At 40.0% G+C, this 20,108-nt stretch overlaps 1 protein-coding gene across 1 annotated transcript in view; it reads right to left on the bottom strand.

Annotated features, from left to right (window-relative positions):
- MYO18B (myosin XVIIIB) overlaps positions 1 to 20,108 on the bottom strand; it is a 758,252-nt gene that overhangs the window by 399,028 nt on the left and 339,116 nt on the right. Inside the window, exons 25-26 of the mRNA XM_044275382.1 lie at positions 9,893 to 10,036; positions 9,693 to 9,782 (exon numbers count right to left, since the gene is read on the bottom strand). Of these exons, the coding sequence (XP_044131317.1) occupies positions 9,693 to 9,782; positions 9,893 to 10,036 (234 nt within the window). The remainder of the gene's footprint in view (positions 1 to 9,692; positions 9,783 to 9,892; positions 10,037 to 20,108) is intronic.

Raw genomic sequence — 20,108 nt, 5'->3', positions numbered from 1 at the left:
TTCTCTCCTACAGTGTCCATGGTACAGATAGATTTTTGGCTTGTGTCTACAATTGCTTTTTGGCAGACACAGCCTCAAGACATGCTACAGTATAAGTGGACCACAGACTGAGCAATTACAGTATATGGCATGATGCAAGGAGCATTATAAAGCATTATGAAAGAACTCTCATTCAGCTGTCACAACTGAATATCAGTCCATTTCAGCTCCACTGCATCCTAACTTTACACTTTTAGTGTTCTCGTGGAATTTGTTATACAAACATCTTATTTAAAATGCATCACATCTCCACCAGATACTGCAGAAACACCTAAAATTCTTATTTTATCTTTAAAGGGAACCCGTCATCAACTTTATGCTGACCTCACTGAGGTCATCATAAATTAGTGACAGAAATGCTGATTTCAGCAGTGTGTCACTTATGAGCTAAAAGTCAGTGGTTGCTGAGAACCAGCGTCATAATCATTGCAGCCCAGGCCTTGAGAAGAGTCAAATCTACTTAAGAGTCCTGGTTATTTATAATCTCCTGCTCTCTCACCCATCTGCTTATGATTGGCAGTTCTCTCCTAGAGCGAAAGAGAGAAAACTAGATAGAAGCCTGTCAGTCATCAGCAGGTGGGCAGGAAGAGCAGGAATGTATTAATAACCAGGACTCTTCTCAGGTGGCCGGGACTCTTTTCCAGGCCTATTCTGCAATGATTGTGATGTTGGTTCTCGACAACCACTTATTTTTAACTAATAAATGACACACTGCTGAAATCAACTCTCCTGTCTCTACTTTATTCTGCCGTTAGTATAGGCAGCATAAAGTTGATGACAGGTTCCCTTTAAACTTTGTATAACTTGTCAGAGGAAAGTAATGTAATATTCATTTGACTTTACATATCTTGGACTGTTAGTTAAATATATTTGCCCGCTTTTTTGCTGAGTGATAAAAGTCTGGACTAGAAGTGTTAATACATACATAATTGCAAGGCTTAAATCTATCAGCACATCTTTGGATGGGGATTAGTCCTGGTAACTACACAGGATATTTAATTAAAGTAGAAAGCAATGACAAGGATTCTCTGTAAAGTGTAGGATTATATTATACCTAAAATCAGCTACTAAAAATATAAGGAAACACTTTCCTGCATATTTCCTAATGAAAGGTTAAAAAAGTCCTGATCAAAAGTTTAAGACCTCTTGAAAAATGGCAAAAAATCATATTTAGCATGGCTGGATCTTAACAAGGTTCCAAGTAGAGCTTTAGCATGCAACAAGAAGAAATGGGAGTGAGACAAAAAAAAATTGAGTTTTCAATTTAATGAAAACAACGAATAAACTGAAACAGGCTGGTTTTCAGCTGATCAAAAGTTTAGGACCACACCTCCCCAAAAAAACTAAACCCCCCCCCCCCCCCCAAAACAGAAATCCAACTACCAAACATGAACTCAGTAATGAGTAGCTCCGCCGTTATTGTTGATCACTTCAAAAATTAGTTTCGGCATGCTTGATGCAAGCGTTTCCATGAGGTGAGTGGGAACATTTCTCCAAGTGGTGAAGACGGCCGCACAAAGGCCATCTACTGTCTGGAACTGTTGTCCATTTTTGTAAACTTCCCTTGCCATCCATCCCCAAAGGTTCTCAATTGGATTTAGATCAGGGGAACACGCAGGATGGGCCAAAAGAGTGATGTTATTCTCCTGGAAGAAGTCCCTTGTGCTGTGGGCATTGTGAACTGTAGCGTTGTCCTGTTGAAAAACCCAGTCGTTACCACACAGAGGAGGGCCCTCAGTCATGAGGAATTCTCTCTGCAACATCTGTACATATTAAAGAAGAAAATTGCGATGGCACACTCTCATTTGGATATAAATTATTATTTAATGTTTTTAGTTAAATCAAGTTTAATAAAGTTTAGTCTATAGTAAAACTTTCTCTCTGTATTAAGATTAAAAATGAAAAAATGAGATAAAAAATAAAGATAAAAATAAAAATGATTAAAAATAATGAAAGTTCAAAGTCTTATGATGAATTTTTAGCGGGTCTCTTCAGTAAATATTGGATGGTGATATCATGTAGGCAAAAAATGAGAACAGTTCACTTTTATGAGTTGACGTTGTTCTTTCAAGGCTATACAATGTGACTAGTGGAAAAATTCAAAATGTTCAAAATATATGAAAAAAGCGGTGCAAAAGAATGTTAATAAAACATATGTAGTTGGTTGAGATATAGATCTTGAAAAAAAGGGGTGCTCATTTAAAATAAATGTTGTGCACAACAAAGGTTAATTGAAGTCCATGTGATGCCTCCAGGCTGGTGAGTACATATAAGTGTCACAGTAATGTTCCCGGGTGTACACCGGGTTTCCCAGTGTTGGGATATTTGCCTTATATAGAAAAAAATAGCGCTTTTGCTGGTATACTTAGTAGGCTTTAACAGTAATATGTTATTGCTGCCGGTAGTGCATATTATCACAATGTAAGGGAACAGTATTGATGGTGCTGTACGTTACCCTTCTTCATCTGTTCCGATGCTCGGGGGGAATCTGGTCCTGTGGAGAAGATACATAGATGATGTGATTTTTATATGGCAAAACAATGACAGCTCTTTAGAAACATTTCTGAAAGAAATTAATATCAATAATCTTAATTTACGATTCACATCCAACACAACAAAAACCCAACTTGAATTTTTAGATCTATGTATCCGAGTAGAAAACACCAAATTAATATGCAGCACATACCAAAAACCTGTAATGAAAAACAACCATATTCTATTTTCCAGTTGCCATCTTCCACAATGGCTAACCAATATCCCAACTAATCAATTCAGAAGGCTAAAAAGAAATTGTACCACTAACACTAAATTTGAAGAAGAGGCCACCCAAATGAAAGAGAAATTTGAAAATAAACAATACCCAGAGAAATTATTGGATAATGCATTAAATAAAGTTAAGAAAATGGATAGACAGGAATTCTTTAAAGAGAAACAACAAACAAATACACAACAAAATGAAGAAGCAAAACTAATTCTACCGTATAACATACAACATAAAAATATTGCCAAAATCGTCAACAAACACTGGCATCACCTACTCAAGGATAAAATTTTAGGCCCAGTACTTAATATCACACCACCTATAGTTTACACCAAAGCCCCCAATTTAGGATTAAAAGTAGCCCCCACAGTGAAACAAAAAATAAAAAATATACAAACAAATTGGTTAACACTAAAGGGCTTTTTTAGATGTGGGCGATGCAGTAACTGCAAAGTGACAAATTTTCCCAAAAAAACACTACAAGTTTGTTCGACACAGAACTCATTCAAACTACAAATAGATGAATGTATAACATGTAACACCACAGATGTCATTTATCTGTTGGAGTGTCCATGTAACAAACAGTATATTGGCAGAACCAAAAGACAACTAAAGAAAAGAATATCGGAACACATAGGAAACATCAAAAAGGGGTACGAACAACATACATTATCCAAACACTATAAAATATACCATAATAGTGATCCATCATCTCTCAAATTTGTAGCTTTCGAAAAAATCAATAAACCATGGAGAGGAGGAAACCATATAAACAACATGTCCAGAAATGAATCTAAAAGAATCTATGAATTCGACACCCTAATACCCGCAGGTCTAAACGCCGAGTTAGAAACATTTGGATTCTTGTGATATGGGGAGGTGCCTCTTTGGGAAAGAGATATAGGGGTCAGGCTGTCTACCAGCACCACTATCCCCTCTCCTTTTTAGGCCCCTCTCCCTTTACACGCATCCTAACCCTCCCAAGACAACTAACTTCAACTGAGAAACCGCACAGAAACTGCAGAAGATATCGCAAATAAACACAAAACTCAGAATACGTCCAATATAATAGAAAAGCTCTCTCAGAGTTAATTGATGTGACACACAAAGCAGGCACATATTCTAACTACAAATATCAGAACTAAACAATCTGGACAAGAAAAAAGACATCTAGAAAAAGACAACCATGAAACGTCCTTGATATATATATATTTTAGCAATTATATATTTTACCAATTTAATAGATCAAGGAGAATAAGAAACCCCAACTTCTAAAATATATCTGGACATCATAAATAAGAATTCAAACCATCCTAAAAAAACGCATAGAAACCGCACTAAAAATTAGGGACCATATAAATCTCAACTATTTATTAAACATCGCTCCTCTGAGATATGGGGATACATAAAATAAGGAGATAAATCATAACCACATTTCAAACACACTAAAAGATTCAATAAGTTACATTCAAGGTCCATTACCACAAAAAGACAGATCACTTCAATCATCACTGAAATTAAGTACAAAAAATCCAATAAGAAAGTATGTCATATATAAATCATAATAAAATATAAATTATACTAAAATCGCACTCAGAAACCCAAGATGAACAGGTAGTGTGAACACACACCAAATCATTCATCTATCTATTAGAAAGAATCCGGACCGGAATTTCCAAACAACCAAAGCAAACAGTATCCATCAATTGACAAAATCCACACCAGGATTCCCAAACAACCCAAGTAAATTGAAAGCAACACCCCTTAAAGAAAACATGCGGTGTGACGTCACTGGTATTCGTTTTTGATTGGCCAATCCTTTCCACTGCGGGAAGCTTTGAAAAATTATCGTGACGGTTGATATTCTTCGTCCGAATAATTTTCAGTTCCAAACGTCCGGGTTAATTGTAGTCCTCACTAGTTCCTCAGACCAGACGCGTTTCGGGACACTTATGGTCCCTTCCTCAGTGGTCAAGTTGTGATGTATCCGGAGCAAGTGAGGATTTATGTGCTGTTTTCTTTAAGGGGTGTTGCTTTCAATTTACTTGGCTTGTTTGGGAATCCTGGTGTGGATTTTGTCAATTGATGGATACTGTTTGCTTTGGTTGTTTGGAAATTCCGGTCCGGATTCTTTCTAATAGATAGATGAATGATTTGGTGTGTGTTCACACTACCTGTTCATCTTGGGTTTCTGAGTGCGATTTTAGTATAATTTATATTTTATTATGATTTATATATGACATACTTTCTTATTGGATTTTTTGTACTTAATTTCAGTGATGATTGAAGTGATCTGTCTTTTTGTGGTAATGGACCTTGAATGTAACTTATTGAATCTTTTAGTGTGTTTGAAATGTGGTTATGATTTATCTCCTTATTTTATGTATCCCCATATCTCAGAGGAGCGATGTTTAATAAATAGTTGAGATTTATATGGTCCCTAATTTTTAGTGCGGTTTCTATGCGTTTTTTTAGGATGGTTTGAATTCTTATTTATGATGTCCAGATATATTTTAGAAGTTGGGGTTTCTTATTCTCCTTGATTTATTAAATTGGTAAAATATATAATTGGTAAAATATATATATATCAAGGACGTTTCATGGTTGTCTTTTTCTAGATGTCTTTTTTCTTGTCCAGATTGTTTAGTTCTGATATTTGTAGTTAGAATATGTGCCTGCTTTGTGTGTCACATCAATTAACTCTGAGAGAGCTTTTCTATTATATTGGACGTATTCTGAGTTTTGTGTTTATTTGCGATATCTTCTGCAGTTTCTGTGCGGTTTCTCAGTTGAAGTTAGTTGTCTTGGGAGGGTTAGGATGCGTGTAAAGGGAGAGGGGCCTAAAAAGGAGAGGGGATAGTGGTGCTGGTAGACAGCCTGACCCCTATCTCTCTTTCCCAAAGAGGCACCTCCCCATATCACAAGAATCCAAATGTTTCTAACTCGGCGTTTAGACCTGCGGGTATTAGGGTGTCGAATTCATAGATTCTTTTAGATTCATTTCTGGACATGTTGTTTATATGGTTTCCTCCTCTCCATGGTTTATTGATTTTTTCGAAAGCTACAAATTTGAGAGATGATGGATCACTATTATGGTATATTTTATAGTGTTTGGATAATGTATGTTGTTCGTACCCCTTTTTGATGTTTCCTATGTGTTCCGATATTCTTTTCTTTAGTTGTCTTTTGGTTCTGCCAATATACTGTTTGTTACATGGACACTCAAACAGATAAATGACATCTGTGGTGTTACATGTTATACATTCATCTATTTGTAGTTTGAATGAGTTCTGTGTCGAACAAACTTGTAGTGTTTTTTTGGGAAAATTTGTCACTTTGCAGTTACTGCATCGCCCACATCTAAAAAAGCCCTTTAGTGTTAACCAATTTGTTTGTATATTTTTTATTTTTTGTTTCACTGTGGGGGCTACTTTTAATCCTAAATTGGGGGCTTTGGTGTAAACTATAGGTGGTGTGATATTAAGTACTGGGCCTAAAATTTTATCCTTGAGTAGGTGATGCCAGTGTTTGTTGACGATTTTGGCAATATTTTTATGTTGTATGTTATACGGTAGAATTAGTTTTGCTTCTTCATTTTGTTGTGTATTTGTTTGTTGTTTCTCTTTAAAGAATTCCTGTCTATCCATTTTCTTAACTTTATTTAATGCATTATCCAATAATTTCTCTGGGTATTGTTTATTTTCAAATTTCTCTTTCATTTGGGTGGCCTCTTCTTCAAATTTAGTGTTAGTGGTACAATTTCTTTTTAGCCTTCTGAATTGATTAGTTGGGATATTGGTTAGCCATTGTGGAAGATGGCAACTGGAAAATAGAATATGGTTGTTTTTCATTACAGGTTTTTGGTATGTGCTGCATATTAATTTGGTGTTTTCTACTCGGATACATAGATCTAAAAATTCAAGTTGGGTTTTTGTTGTGTTGGATGTGAATCGTAAATTAAGATTATTGATATTAATTTCTTTCAGAAATGTTTCTAAAGAGCTGTCATTGTTTTGCCATATAAAAATCACATCATCTATGTATCTTCTCCACAGGACCAGATTCCCCCCGAGCATCGGAACAGATGAAGAAGGGTAACGTACAGCACCATCAATACTGTTCCCTTACATTGTGATAATATGCACTACCGGCAGCAATAACATATTACTGTTAAAGCCTACTAAGTATACCAGCAAAAGCGCTATTTTTTTCTATATAAGGCAAATATCCCAACACTGGGAAACCCGGTGTACACCCGGGAACATTACTGTGACACTTATATGTACTCACCAGCCTGGAGGCATCACATGGACTTCAATTAACCTTTGTTGTGCACAACATTTATTTTAAATGAGCACCCCTTTTTTTCAAGATCTATATCTCAACCAACTACATATGTTTTATTAACATTCTTTTGCACCGCTTTTTTCATATATTTTGAACATTTTGAATTTTTCCACTAGTCACATTGTATAGCCTTGAAAGAACAACGTCAACTCATAAAAGTGAACTGTTCTCATTTTTTGCCTACATGATATCACCATCCAATATTTACTGAAGAGACCCGCTAAAAATTCATCATAAGACTTTGAACTTTCATTATTTTTAATCATTTTTATTTTTATCTTTATTTTTTATCTCATTTTTTCATTTTTAATCTTAATACAGAGAGAAAGTTTTACTATAGACTAAACTTTATTAAACTTGATTTAACTAAAAACATTAAATAATAATTTATATCCAAATGAGAGTGTGCCATCGCAATTTTCTTCTTTAATATCACATAATCTCACGGTTTTAGGTGTACCGGCGAGTGAGCACCTCTATCCGTATAGACCGACAGGTGAGCCTCAGTAATTATTCTATTCAAACATCTGTACATAGCCAGCGGCCATTTGACGCCCCTGCACTTCCTGAAGCTCCATTGTTCCACTGAAAGAAAAAGCACCCCAGACCATTATGGCGCCCCCTCCACTGTGGCGCGTAGAAAACATCTCAGGTGGCATCTGCTTGTCATGCCAGTAACGTTGGAAACCATCAGGACTCATCAGAGAATAAAACTTTCTTTCACCCTTGAATGTCCCATGTTTGCTGCTCTCTTGCAAAGTCCAAACGAGCAGTTCTGTGGCGTTCAAGGAGACGAGGTCTTTGAAGAGGTTTTTTGTTTTTGAAGCCCTTCAGTCTCAGATTCCGTCTGAAGGTTATGGGGCTGCAGTCAGCACTAGTAAGGGCCTTAATTTGGGTCGAGGATCGTCCAGTGTCTTGACGGACAGCCAATTGGATCCTCCGGCTCAGTGCTGGTGAAATTTTTTGGGGTCTTCCACTTGACTTTTTTGTTCCATAACCCTCAGGATCATTTAAGAAATTCCAAATGACTGTGTTACTGCGTTCCACCTCAGCAGCGATGGCGCGCTGTGAGACACCCTGCTTATGCAGTTCAACAACCCGACCACGTTCAAAAAAGGGAGATTTTTCTTGCCTTTGCCATCACAACGTGTGACTACCTGACAGAAAATGACAATGAATTCACATCTTTAAACAGATTTGGCCTATTAAAGGCATGTGGTCCTAAACTTTTGATCAGCTGAAAAACAGCCTGTTTCAGTTTATTCGTTGTTTTCATTAAACTGAATGCTCAAAAAATGTTTTGTCTCACTCCCATTTCTTCTTGTTGCATGTTGAAGCTCTACTTGGAGCCTTGTTAAGATCCAGCCATGCTGAATATGATTTTTTGCCATTTTTTAAGTGGTCTTACACTTTTGATCAGGGCTGTATTAAAAGGAACCACTCACCATGAAACCGCAATATAAGCTACAGCCAACATGTTAAAGAGCAGGGGGAGCTGAGCAAACTGATATTTAGTTTTATAGGAAAATATTTTGTAAAACTTGAAATTATACGTTTAAATCTCTACTCTTTCTGGGCTTTGAAGTCAAGGAGGGGTTCCTATCAGTGATTGACAACTATCTCTGTATACACAGTCATAGATGGAAGGCTGTCAATCACTCATAGGACATCCTTGACTTCAAAGCCCAGAATAAGCTGAAATATAAATGTATAAAATACAAGTTTTACTGAATCTATTCCCATACAACTACATATCAATTTTCCCTGCTCCTCCTGCTCTATAACATGCTGCCTGCAGATAACATTGCATTTTCATAGTGACAGTTTCCCTTTAATATGGCCACATGTACAGTACAGGAATTCTGAAAATCCACAGGGCAATTCAATAACAGGAGGGTAGAGGAGATTTTAACAAAACTTATCCATATGCTGCAGAAAATTTGGAACGTGGAAACTGACTTGCTGTGTAGATTTTTTCAAATCAGCAGCATGTAAATTCCTGTTATCAACTGGTTGCACATTTGTTGTAGAGTTTTCCTATCAATGGGGAAGAAACAAATTCACAACAAAACCCAATTGTGGTGGATTTTGTTGAAGATTACCTGTGTATCTGAAGCAAAACTTACCAGTGTGAAAAATTTAAATAACATAGAAAAAAGGAATATACTCAACTAATAATACCATGGTTCTCCGGTAATGACATTTCTATGGTCTTATGCTTGTTTTTGTCCCTTGACCACTAGCACTGATGTGTCTTATCAACACATGACTGCTGTAGCCAATCACAGGGTTCAGCAATGACATGGGTCAACACGTCATTGTTGGAGGTCAAGTGTGCAGAGACTGGTGGGGGAATAGGGAAGCATTGACGTTGAGGTAAAAGGGGAGGTGAATATGAAGTTTTTCATTTTAAAAGCTTGTCTCTTTTCCAGAGGTAATTAGTCAGCAAAAAATAAAATAAAAATCTACCCCAAATCCATCTGATCATCTGTTCCAATTATAGTCTACCAGCATTTCTAATAGAAATCACATTGTGAAATCTTACCTTGCTTTCCAACAGATCCACATTCTGCCTCAGTTCATTTCTGGACTTCTCAGACTTGCTAAGTTTTGTCGAAAAAGCAATGATTTCCTCCTACAGAATACAAAGAAATGTCACATCATTTAGTAGCTTAGAATATGCAAAGGTGTTAATAGGTAAACAAATATTTTTAAAATGTCACTTCTATATAAATAATCATATACCTCTTTTTCCCGGAACATGGACTCATCGACATGGATAGACAGTGAGGGTCGAATATAACACATCAGTTGCCACCACAACCAGTCTTGGATACAATAGTATTTCCTGATATTCTTTTGGATACACTTAAGGGCAACCATTTGAATCTAAAATGATGACATGGTAAAAATAAATAGATAAAATTAATATATTATGAATTTATCAATTGTATATTATTTGTCTCCTCCCATTTTAGGGTTTTTCAGTTATAAAAAAAAATATCAAGGGGATCAGCACAAATTTCTAAGCATTCAAGGTAATTTATTTTAAGGTGGTGTCAAGTTCTGGTTTTTGTGGCAGTTTTTACTACAGTTTCTGATAGTGTTTTGAGCAAAAGCCAGAAGTAGGTTGGAAGGAAATGAAAATGTAGGGGTTTTATATTGATGACATCCTTAGGAAAGGTCATCAATATCTGATCTGCTGGGGTCCAACACCCGGCACCGCTGCCGATCGGCTGTTTGAAGAGGAGGTGACGGTCAATGCAAGCTTTGCTTCCTCTTCATTACACTACGCGTCGTCTCCCCTGTAGTGGTGGAGCAGTGTAATTATAAGTACTCACTACATTCAAGTGAATGGAGCGAGTACTTGTAATTACATTTGCTTCCAAGATGTTGGGCAGTGTAATGAAGAGGAAGTAGCGCTCGTAAGCAGCGCCGCCTCCTCTTCAAAAAGCTGACCTAGGGGGGGTGCCAGGTGTCGGACCCTGCCGATCAGATATTGTTGACCTATCCTAAGGATAGGTCATCAATATAAAACCCCTGCACAACCCCTTTAAACTTCACCTTCCTGTTAAATCTATTTTGGCTTTTTCACAAAAAAGCTGCAACAAAAATCTGTGTGACAACAGATAACTGTCAACTGAAGTTACATTTATGACAGTAAGGTGTACAGTTGGGACTCTTTACTCATACTATTCGGAATGAATCATTAGTAGAACAGGTAGCTTCATCAATTTTTTATAGCATAATCATTTTTTTATGCCCAATAAAATAGGATCACACTATAGAGTCTTTCTAATAAGTGTACTATATATGCAAATAATCCAAGAAGGAACCTCCAGAGCATAGGCAAAAATTATATCCAGAGTACTATCTACCCATTCACATATAGCCTGTTAATATGTAATAAAAAAAAAACTGATGTAAGTGCCCCTCTAAATATTACATTCCTCTGTTACATCATGCAACACAGATCAATTACTCAGATTTTGATCTTGATATAGCTGTTACCCACTTGTTTTGGTACCCCCTGGTGCTCTTTTGATTTCCTTCTCAAAAGGTCCACTTAATGTGTCCAGTGCTGGAGATAACAAGTTTGTAGTGCCCCAATTCTTATTAAATCACTTGCACAATGGTAAGAACCACTACTCTGCCTGTGTGCAAGAGAATCCAGACAGTGGGACTGAGACCACATCCACATGTGGACACATTAGATAGATGAATGCTTTTAGAGGCAACTAAGAGAACACAAGGGGCCAAAATATTCAGACACAGAATCTTTTATTTCTAATGGTTACAACTGAAACTTTGTTTTGCACTAAGACAGAGTTTCAAAGAGTTGAGCTATTTCTGGAAAAAAAGGACAGCTAAAATGATAGATGCTTAAGATATACTGAAGGTGAGCTTGAACACTTTCTACTGAACTAGCAAGAAGAGAAAGTGCTCTGTGTGAACACTCTTAATTCCTTTTTTTTTAGCAATTGGCAGGGGTCCCAGCACTCAGACCTACACCAGTCAAAACCTTTGATATGTCACTATGGCATATTAAAAGGCTATAGGCAAGTTTGCACTCAACATTGCATCCCTAAATGCAAAATTAAGTAGCTTTCTAAATAGTCTTCATCCTACCGTATTGCCTTTGTGGAATTCATGTCTTCCACCTAGCTTGTGGTGCTGCTAAATCTGACATAAATCTATCAGAGCACCCCACCATTTTCTCACGGCTCTCTCTGCTCTCCCCCTCCCTTCACTCAGTGCTAGGCATATCAGAAGTATAGTGTACAGCAGGTGTCCCTGGAGAGGATGAAGTGGATGCATGAAGGGCAGCTCACACATTCTTTAGATAGGGAGAAGAACACACACACAAGGCAGTCTGCAGTGGGAAGACAGCAGCATCCTGGGCACACAGATCCAGTATGTATTACTAGGAAGGACATATCCACACAAGAAAAGTCTTAAACTAGGAGCAGATTCTAAACTGAATATCAGGGTGTCTGAAAATGAATAAAAGAATACAGACTACAAACTGAAACTTTTTAAACTTTTTAAACTAGAAAAGCTACAATTTCTGGGGAAATTGTGTGAGGTGTTCTTGCCTCCACCAGTAGTCTACAACTGGAGTGGGTGGAGTAACTGAGTAGAGTGGCTTGAGTAACTGTGGAAAGGTTGGACTGGGCAGAGTAACTGTGTGGAGTGGGCAGAGTAACTGTGTGGAGTGTTTGGAGTGAATAAAGATAGCAAACATTACACTAACCAATTGATTGATCAAATTTAAAAAGTGAACATGGCAAGCTTGATAGAGTGAGAAATGCATTTCTACTTTTATTTATTTATATAGCACATTTAATTGCAATGTTGTTGCCCAAAGTTCTTCACAGTTACATTAAAACATACATGTGGTGGCAGTTTAGAAATCATGTCCTGATTTTTCAGCTCACACTCTAGCTTTTGTCACTCTGCTGGCTGCTCACACACCTGGGTGCCTATGGCAACTCACTCTACAGCAAGGGCAGAGAAGAGCGGTTAAAAACAAACTGCTCCAACTTGCTCACTTCACTGGCAGTTGCCATATTTAAACGGTCGTAGTTTAAAAACTATAAATCCTACAGCGAAGAACTTTATATTGTGAGAATCACAAAACCCAGCCCTACATTATGTCTCTGAAATATTAAAAATGAAGGCACAGTCGCAGTTTAGAAATTGCCCTTCAAATTTGAGGTGGCTAGAGTGGAGTTTCAATGAATGTCAATGGGCGGCGTGAGTTGCAAACAAATGGTCATATTGTGGAAACTATCAGGACTATGGCTTAGCCGTGGCCATTTTTAGTGGCAGTAGGGATAGCTGAAAGTTTTTATTTTTTATTTTTTATAATTCTTTATTATTTTTCCAAGACAGACAATACATCCAGAGTGTACACCTCTGAACACAGAACAGCAGCCCTTTGAGTGCAAGGAGCAATTCAATAAAATAAAATACATAGGGGCATTATACATTCATAAATAAAGTACAGTCAGTACAAGCAGTCAAAATATGATGACATATTCAAGCAATCCTTCCGTAGAGCTAAGATGAGCTAGAAGATTGGAGCAGCAGGCAGCCCAACGTCCCCCTCAGTTGACCCTCTAAGTACCATTCCGTAAGTGTAAACGGTTTCATAATTAACTGTATCTCTTCGTCAGACATACAATGAATAATAAAAGGTTTCCATTTCTGAAATAACCCCTTAGCTTGTCGTTCTTTTGCATCAAGAGAATTTAACCTCTCCAAATGAAATACATTTTTTAATTGTTCTATTATGAACTGCAACCCTGGAGTATCAGCCTGAAACCATTTTTGCAGAATACTACGTTTTACTATCATACACACAGTATGAAATAAACGGGGTAAACCTCCTCGACCAACCACATCATTCTCGTAATGAAATAAATACAGCTGGGGGGACAATGTAAACTCCCTTCCCCAGATCCTTCGGACCAAATCTCCCACCTCTTCCCATAACCTCTTACTCTGTGGGAAAGTCCAAATCCCAAGGAATAAGTCAGTGTATCCCACACCACACTTCGGGCAGTTGGTTATTCTGTCTGGTTTAGCTGGATGTGGGGGGATATTAAAGCCATATATGGCCCTATACATAAATCTAACCTGAGTGTCCCTCCATGACTCATTGATGACATGTCTCCTAACCACTTCCCAACCTTTTAATATCTTTTGTTCAATATCATTATCATCTAACTGCTCAGCCCATTTCCCCAAACTTTTACTCCTATCCCTAATCCCATCCTCCTTCCTCATGTCAGTGTAGATTGTAGATTGTAGAAATCGACACCTTCCTGCCTCCTAAATCAAGGATTATATCCAGAATATTCCTACGAACCTCCTTTTGCACAACACCAGCTGATTTATCCCAGCCTCCTTTATCTGAGACCATTAAATAGTTTGGAAGGACGACAAAGAGAATTTTTCAATCAACTCTCCTCCCATCAGCCATCTAGGCTCCGTGTCATGAAGTAAGTGTTTTACATACAGAATCCTCTTCCGTCTCCATTCCTCAAACAATCTATTCGTTCTACCCTGCGCGAATTCAGGATTATTCCATAAAGGAAGATGCTTGGAGATCCTGTAGGATAACCAGTATTTTTTCCGGAGAATCCTCCACGTAGCTATTGTATCTTTGAACAACATAGACTGCTTGATCCACACAGGAATTACCTGCAACCTCGCATGCAACGCCACAGGAGACCAATGAGCACAGAATTCCCTCTCTAATGTCAAGGCTGAGTAATAACTAGATCAATTTATCCAGTCACATACGTGCCTTGCCATGCAGGACAGATTATATCCCCTTATATCGGGAAAAGCTATCCCTCCATGTTCAATCCCCTTCATTAGGGAACGTATTGGTATCCTAGGCCTCTTTCCATGCCACAAAAATGTTGTGAATGCTTTAACAATTCTAGAGACATCTTTATGCTTTAACAAAATGGGGATAGTCTGCATAGGATAAAGCAATTTGGAGACTGACATCATCTTAATAAGATTATTGCGCCCCAACAATGACAGCGGGAGATCATGCCATCTTTGTAGTTCCTTAACTATTTTAGTTATTAACGGATCATAATTGAGTCTATATACGGATTCAAGAGTGACCCCAACTTTAATACCCAAGTAAGTTATGTGAGAGCGAGCTATTGGTATACCCCCCAGACCACTTCCCGTCCCCCGCTGCCCCCCACCCTTCAAGAATAGGAACTCGCTCTTTGATCTATTGATTTTTAGCCCAGAAAGAGAACCAAAATCCTCCAAGGCCTTGATGATCTTCCCAATATCCCTTGCAGGGTTGGTCACAAAAAGTAAGATGTCGTCAGCAAATAAAGCCGCACGCATCTGCTTCTTTTCTACCCACATACCCTTAAATAGTTTCTCCGAGTCCAACCATCTTGACAATGGCTCTATTGCCAAGTCGAACAAGAGAGGAGACAGGGGGCAACCCTGCCTAGTTCCCCTTTGCAACGAAAAAGAATCAGACAAATAACCTCCTGTACATACCCTTGCCCTCGGACCTAGATATAGAGGAACGTACGAAACATCCCCTTGATGCCTACCGAGTCCAGGGTAAGACCCAGCCACTTCCAGTTAATGCTATCAAAAGCCTTTTCGGCATCTAAAGTGAGAATGGCTGGGTCCTGCCCCCGATACTCCGGCCTCCCCGCCACTGAAAGGGCCAACAGTACCTTCCTTAAATTGGTAACAGCCGCCCGACCTTTAATGAAGCCTACTTGGTCTGGGGAAATCAAAGTAGGGAGAACAGCAGCTAACCTATTGGCAAGCAACTTCGATAATATTTTAAGATCATGATTTATCAGTGAAATTGGCCTATAAGATGTCAGGCTCTCTGGATCCTTACCAGCCTTATGAAGTAATGTTATATGGGCCGTATTCATTCAATCAGGCAACACATTCCCCTCAACTAGAGAAGAATAAAGTGAAGTCAGATACGGTACCACCTGGGCATCCATAGCTTTGTAAAAGTCAGACGTATACCCATCAGGGCCGGGGGCCTTACCAGAGGGAAAGGATTTTATAATTGCCTGTACCTCCGCTGCCGTCAAGGGGGCGTTCAAATCACTCAATTGTTGGCAAGGAAAATTTGCTCCAAAGAGGCCTTCCCTTCTTCTACTCTATCACCAGCGTTTCAATAAAATTCAGCCATATAGTGCCCAAATAACTTATTAATCTGTTGTGGTCTGTGCTCCCTGGTTCCATCACCCCTCCTCACCACCTGGATATGGTTTAATGGGTGTCTTCCTTTGGCCAGAGAGGCCAGCAACTTCCCAGACTTGTTGCCAAATCTGTGCAGGCAAGCCTCTAGTTGGGACCGCTTTGAAATCTCAAGTTTCTCTGCCCACGCATCGAAGTCTCTCTTAGCCGAGACCCAGCGTTCTCTGGCTATCTGGGTCTGGGCCAAGAGAAAGCCACTGTAAGCATCTCTTAAACATTCACTCGCCCTCTCTTACTGTGCCCTAGCCATCTTCTTAATAGAGGAGACATAAGCCAACAACCTACCTCTCAGAATAGCTTTAGCTGCTTCCCAGAACAATATCAGATTATTTGCTTGTTCCCTATTGTCATCAACAAATTCTATCCACCACCCCTTCAGAAGCTCATCTTTCACCAAGTAATTAGGGAACCTCCATATGAACTCACTTCCCCTGGTATACACTTCTCTAAAATCCAGCAGGAGCTGAGAATGATCTGAAATTACCATATCACCTATTACAATGTCAGCCATTCTATGTAAAATTGCTGATGACAAAAACAAGTAATCAATTCTGGACCAACTCTTGTGCGCATGAGAATAGTGAGTGAATTCCCTCCCCTGAGGATTAGAGAACCTCCATATGTCCCTGAGAGACAATGACTCGGCAAAGTCCCCCAGAGTGTATTGTTGACTATGGCCACTAGCTGACCTTCTATCCTCCCGCTGATTCATCACTGCATTGAAGTCACCCCCCACTACTTTGGCGCTATGCATATCCTGTAAAATTCTAGTACATAGCGAGTCAAAGAAGGCTTTATGACCCTGATTCGGTGCATAAATATTGTATAGACTATAGTCCCCAAAAGGGCCCGAAATATGTAGATTTACCACCCTCCCCGTGTCATCTACTTCCTCAGAATGAACTACATGTGACAGGTGACGACCTATTAAAATTAAAACTCCCGCTTTCCTATCTACTGCTGCAGCACCGTATACCGCCCCCACCCACAACTTCCTTATCCTATGGAAGTCTGCTGTCGACAGATGGGTCTCCTGCAACAGCGCAATGTCTGTCTTCAGTCTGCGCAATTGTCTAAGAACCTTCATGCGCTTATTAGGAGATTTCAATCCTTTCATGTTCCACAAGACTATCCTCATAAATTTGTTACTAGTGTAAGATCCATATGTCGACAGAAAACTCCTCCCCCACCCTCTGTCATAGCTTGAAAACCTTCTATTGAAGCACTGCCTCCCAGCCCGACAGCACTCCATGAAACATTAGAAATTGACTGCTCATAAATTGCCCCAAAACATAGAGAAATCAGCCACATTAAAACCATGGCTAAGAAAAAAGAATAAAACTAACAAAAGTAAATAACTGTTGGTTAGCACCACAATCAGCTCAAGAAATTCCTTTTTTCTAGCATTGGACGCGGCACACCACCGCCAATTAGATGCTATAAGCTATATACCCCAGGAACTATTAAATGTCCCTATAATCATTCCTGGAACAATGAAAGGAAAACACAGGATTTGAAGAATAGGTCCAAATAACCAGGATGTAACCTGACAATGAAATCACAGTCCTCCCGTCTTCCTCGTGAATTTTGCCCCCGAAGGTTTCTGAAATTTTGACATCCTCTGTGGTAGAGATGAGGAAACCCGGTGCCATCCATTCCCTCCAACCCGCATGTTGGTATCCTGACGATCAGCCTCTATGTCAGTGGATCCCTGCCTGCAGTCCGCTTGATTCCACATAAATTCCTCTGCCTCCATTGGATCCATGAAATTCTTGGAGCTACCATCGGAGAGCTGTATCCGCAATATAGCAGGGTAGGCCAGTTGGAATCTAGTCCCATTTTTATAGAGGCTAGTGCACACTGCCCCAAAAGCCCTCAGTTTTCGCGCCACTTCCGCTGAATAGTCGGCAAAGAGAAGGACCTTAGTCCCTTTTATATACAATGGATCCTTCCTCGCTCGGTAAGCCCACAGAATGTCCTCCTTGTCGGAGTAATCCAGATATTTACAAATCGCCTGTCTAGGCCTCTGGTCCACTTTAGTGCGGGAAGACGTTGTTTGATCTCTCCGCGGCCCCACTCTATGGGCTCTTTCCACCTTCCTTCTTCCACCCTGGAGACCCAGAGCCTGTGGCAGTTCCACCTCGAAAACATGGCGAAGTTCCGCTATTGGTACGGATTCTGGTACACCTACCAAGCGTAAATTACTGTGCCTGGACCTGTTTTCAAGGTCCTCAAAGCGATCAATAAGCTTTTCTGCCAGCTGATATAAATCCTGCATCTTCTGCGCAGTGTCTGTAGCCTCCTCCTCAATACAAGCCACCCGCTGCTCTACCTCAGATACCCTGTGATCTTGCAATTCCACCTCCTCTTGTAACTTATTGAGCGCCGCGTGCAGAGTAGTTGATAAAGAGGCTATAATATCGGGGGCTAACTGTTTCGCCACTTCAGTGGCCAGTAACTTGATATCAATCGCCTTACCAGAGGCTTCAAAAAGTTCCAGCTGTGTATTGCTGACCGAGGCTTCTTGTTCATCTGACGATGCATGCCTCGGTGAGGAGGGAGGAAACGGCGCCATCTTAGGACAGACCTCGTTTATACTCTCTGTGTCTGTTGCCGTCTGGGGAGTAGATTTCTGCCCACTTCTCAGCAGGTAACACTCCATACAGTTGCTAGAGCCATCCATTGCCTCCAACCCGCATGTTGGTATCCTGACGATCAGCCTCTATGTCAGTGGATCCCTGCCTGCAGTCCGCTTGATTCCACATAAATTCCTCCGCCTCCATTGGATCTATGAAATTCTTGGAGCTACCATCGGAGAGCTGTATCCGTAATATAGCAGGGTAGGCCAGTTGGAATCTAGTCCCATTTTTATAGAGGCTAGTGCACACTGCCCCAAAAGCCCTCAGTTTTCGCGCCACTTCCGCTGAATAGTCAGCGAAGAGAAGGACCTTAGTCCCTTTTATATACAATGGATCCTTCCTCGCTCGGTAAGCCCACAGAATGTCCTCCTTGTCGGAGTAATCCAGATATTTACAAATCGCCTGTCTAGGCCTCTGGTCCACTTTAGTGCGGGAAGACGTTGTTTGATCTCTCCGCGGCCCCACTCTATGGGCTCTTTCCACCTCCCTTCTTCCACCCTGGAGACCCAGAGCCTGTGGCAGTTCCACCTCGAAAACATGGCGAAGTTCCGCTATTGGTACGGATTCTGGTACACCTACCAAGCGTAAATTACTGTGCCTGGACCTGTTTTCAAGGTCCTCAAAGCGATCAATAAGCTTTTCTGCCAGCTGATATAAATCCTGCATCTTCTGCGCAGTGTCTGTAGCCTCCTCCTCAATACAAGCCACCCGCTGCTCTACCTCAGATACCCTGTGATCTTGCAATTCCACCTCCTCTTGTAACTTGTTGAGCGCCGCGTGCAGAGTAGTTGATAAAGAGGCTATAATATCGGGGGCTAACTGTTTCGCCACTTCAGTGGCCAGCAACTTGATATCAATCGCCTTACCAGAGGCTTCAAAAAGATCCAGCTGTGTATTGCTGACCGAGGCTTCTTGTTCATCTGACGATGCATGCCTCGGTGAGGAGGGAGGAAACGGCGCCATCTTAGGACAGACCTCGTCTATACTCTCTGTGTCTGTTGCCGTCTGGGGAGTAGATTTCTGCCCACTTCTCAGCAGGTAACGCTCCATACAGTTGCTAGAGCCTCACCTTAGTAGCGGCGGTACACCAGCTGCTCTCAGAGAAGCAGGACTAGCAGATATATTCGGCGGTGGAGCGGAGCATAAGTTCCCAGTGTCTCTACATGCCCACGCCGGAACCGGAAGTTAGCTGAAAGTTTTGATATAAGATTTGTGTAGGTGGGCTTGAAAATGAGGGAGTGGTGGCAGTTTAGAAATCATGTCCTGATTTTTCAGCTCACACTCTAGCTTTTGTCAGCTCCCACTCTAGTTTTGAACATTCCGACATTCATTCCTATGGGACCAATTTCACCACAAAAACGCTGATATTTCATGAACCATTCGTCGAAACGTTCCACAAAGTAATAGCACCAATCGGGAACAATCCGCACGTTTCGGTATATTACTGTCTATGTAGTGTAAAAACTGTGGGAGGAGTTAGGGTGGTAAATTTGGCTATAATAATAAGAATATATATGTGAGATAACAGTAAGTGGTCTTGCCAT

The sequence above is a fragment of the Bufo gargarizans genome, chromosome 1, assembly GCF_014858855.1.
Source record: "Bufo gargarizans isolate SCDJY-AF-19 chromosome 1, ASM1485885v1, whole genome shotgun sequence".
In the NCBI taxonomy this organism is placed as follows: Eukaryota; Metazoa; Chordata; class Amphibia; order Anura; family Bufonidae; genus Bufo; species Bufo gargarizans.
This window is presented reverse-complemented; position numbering and strand designations above follow the sequence as displayed.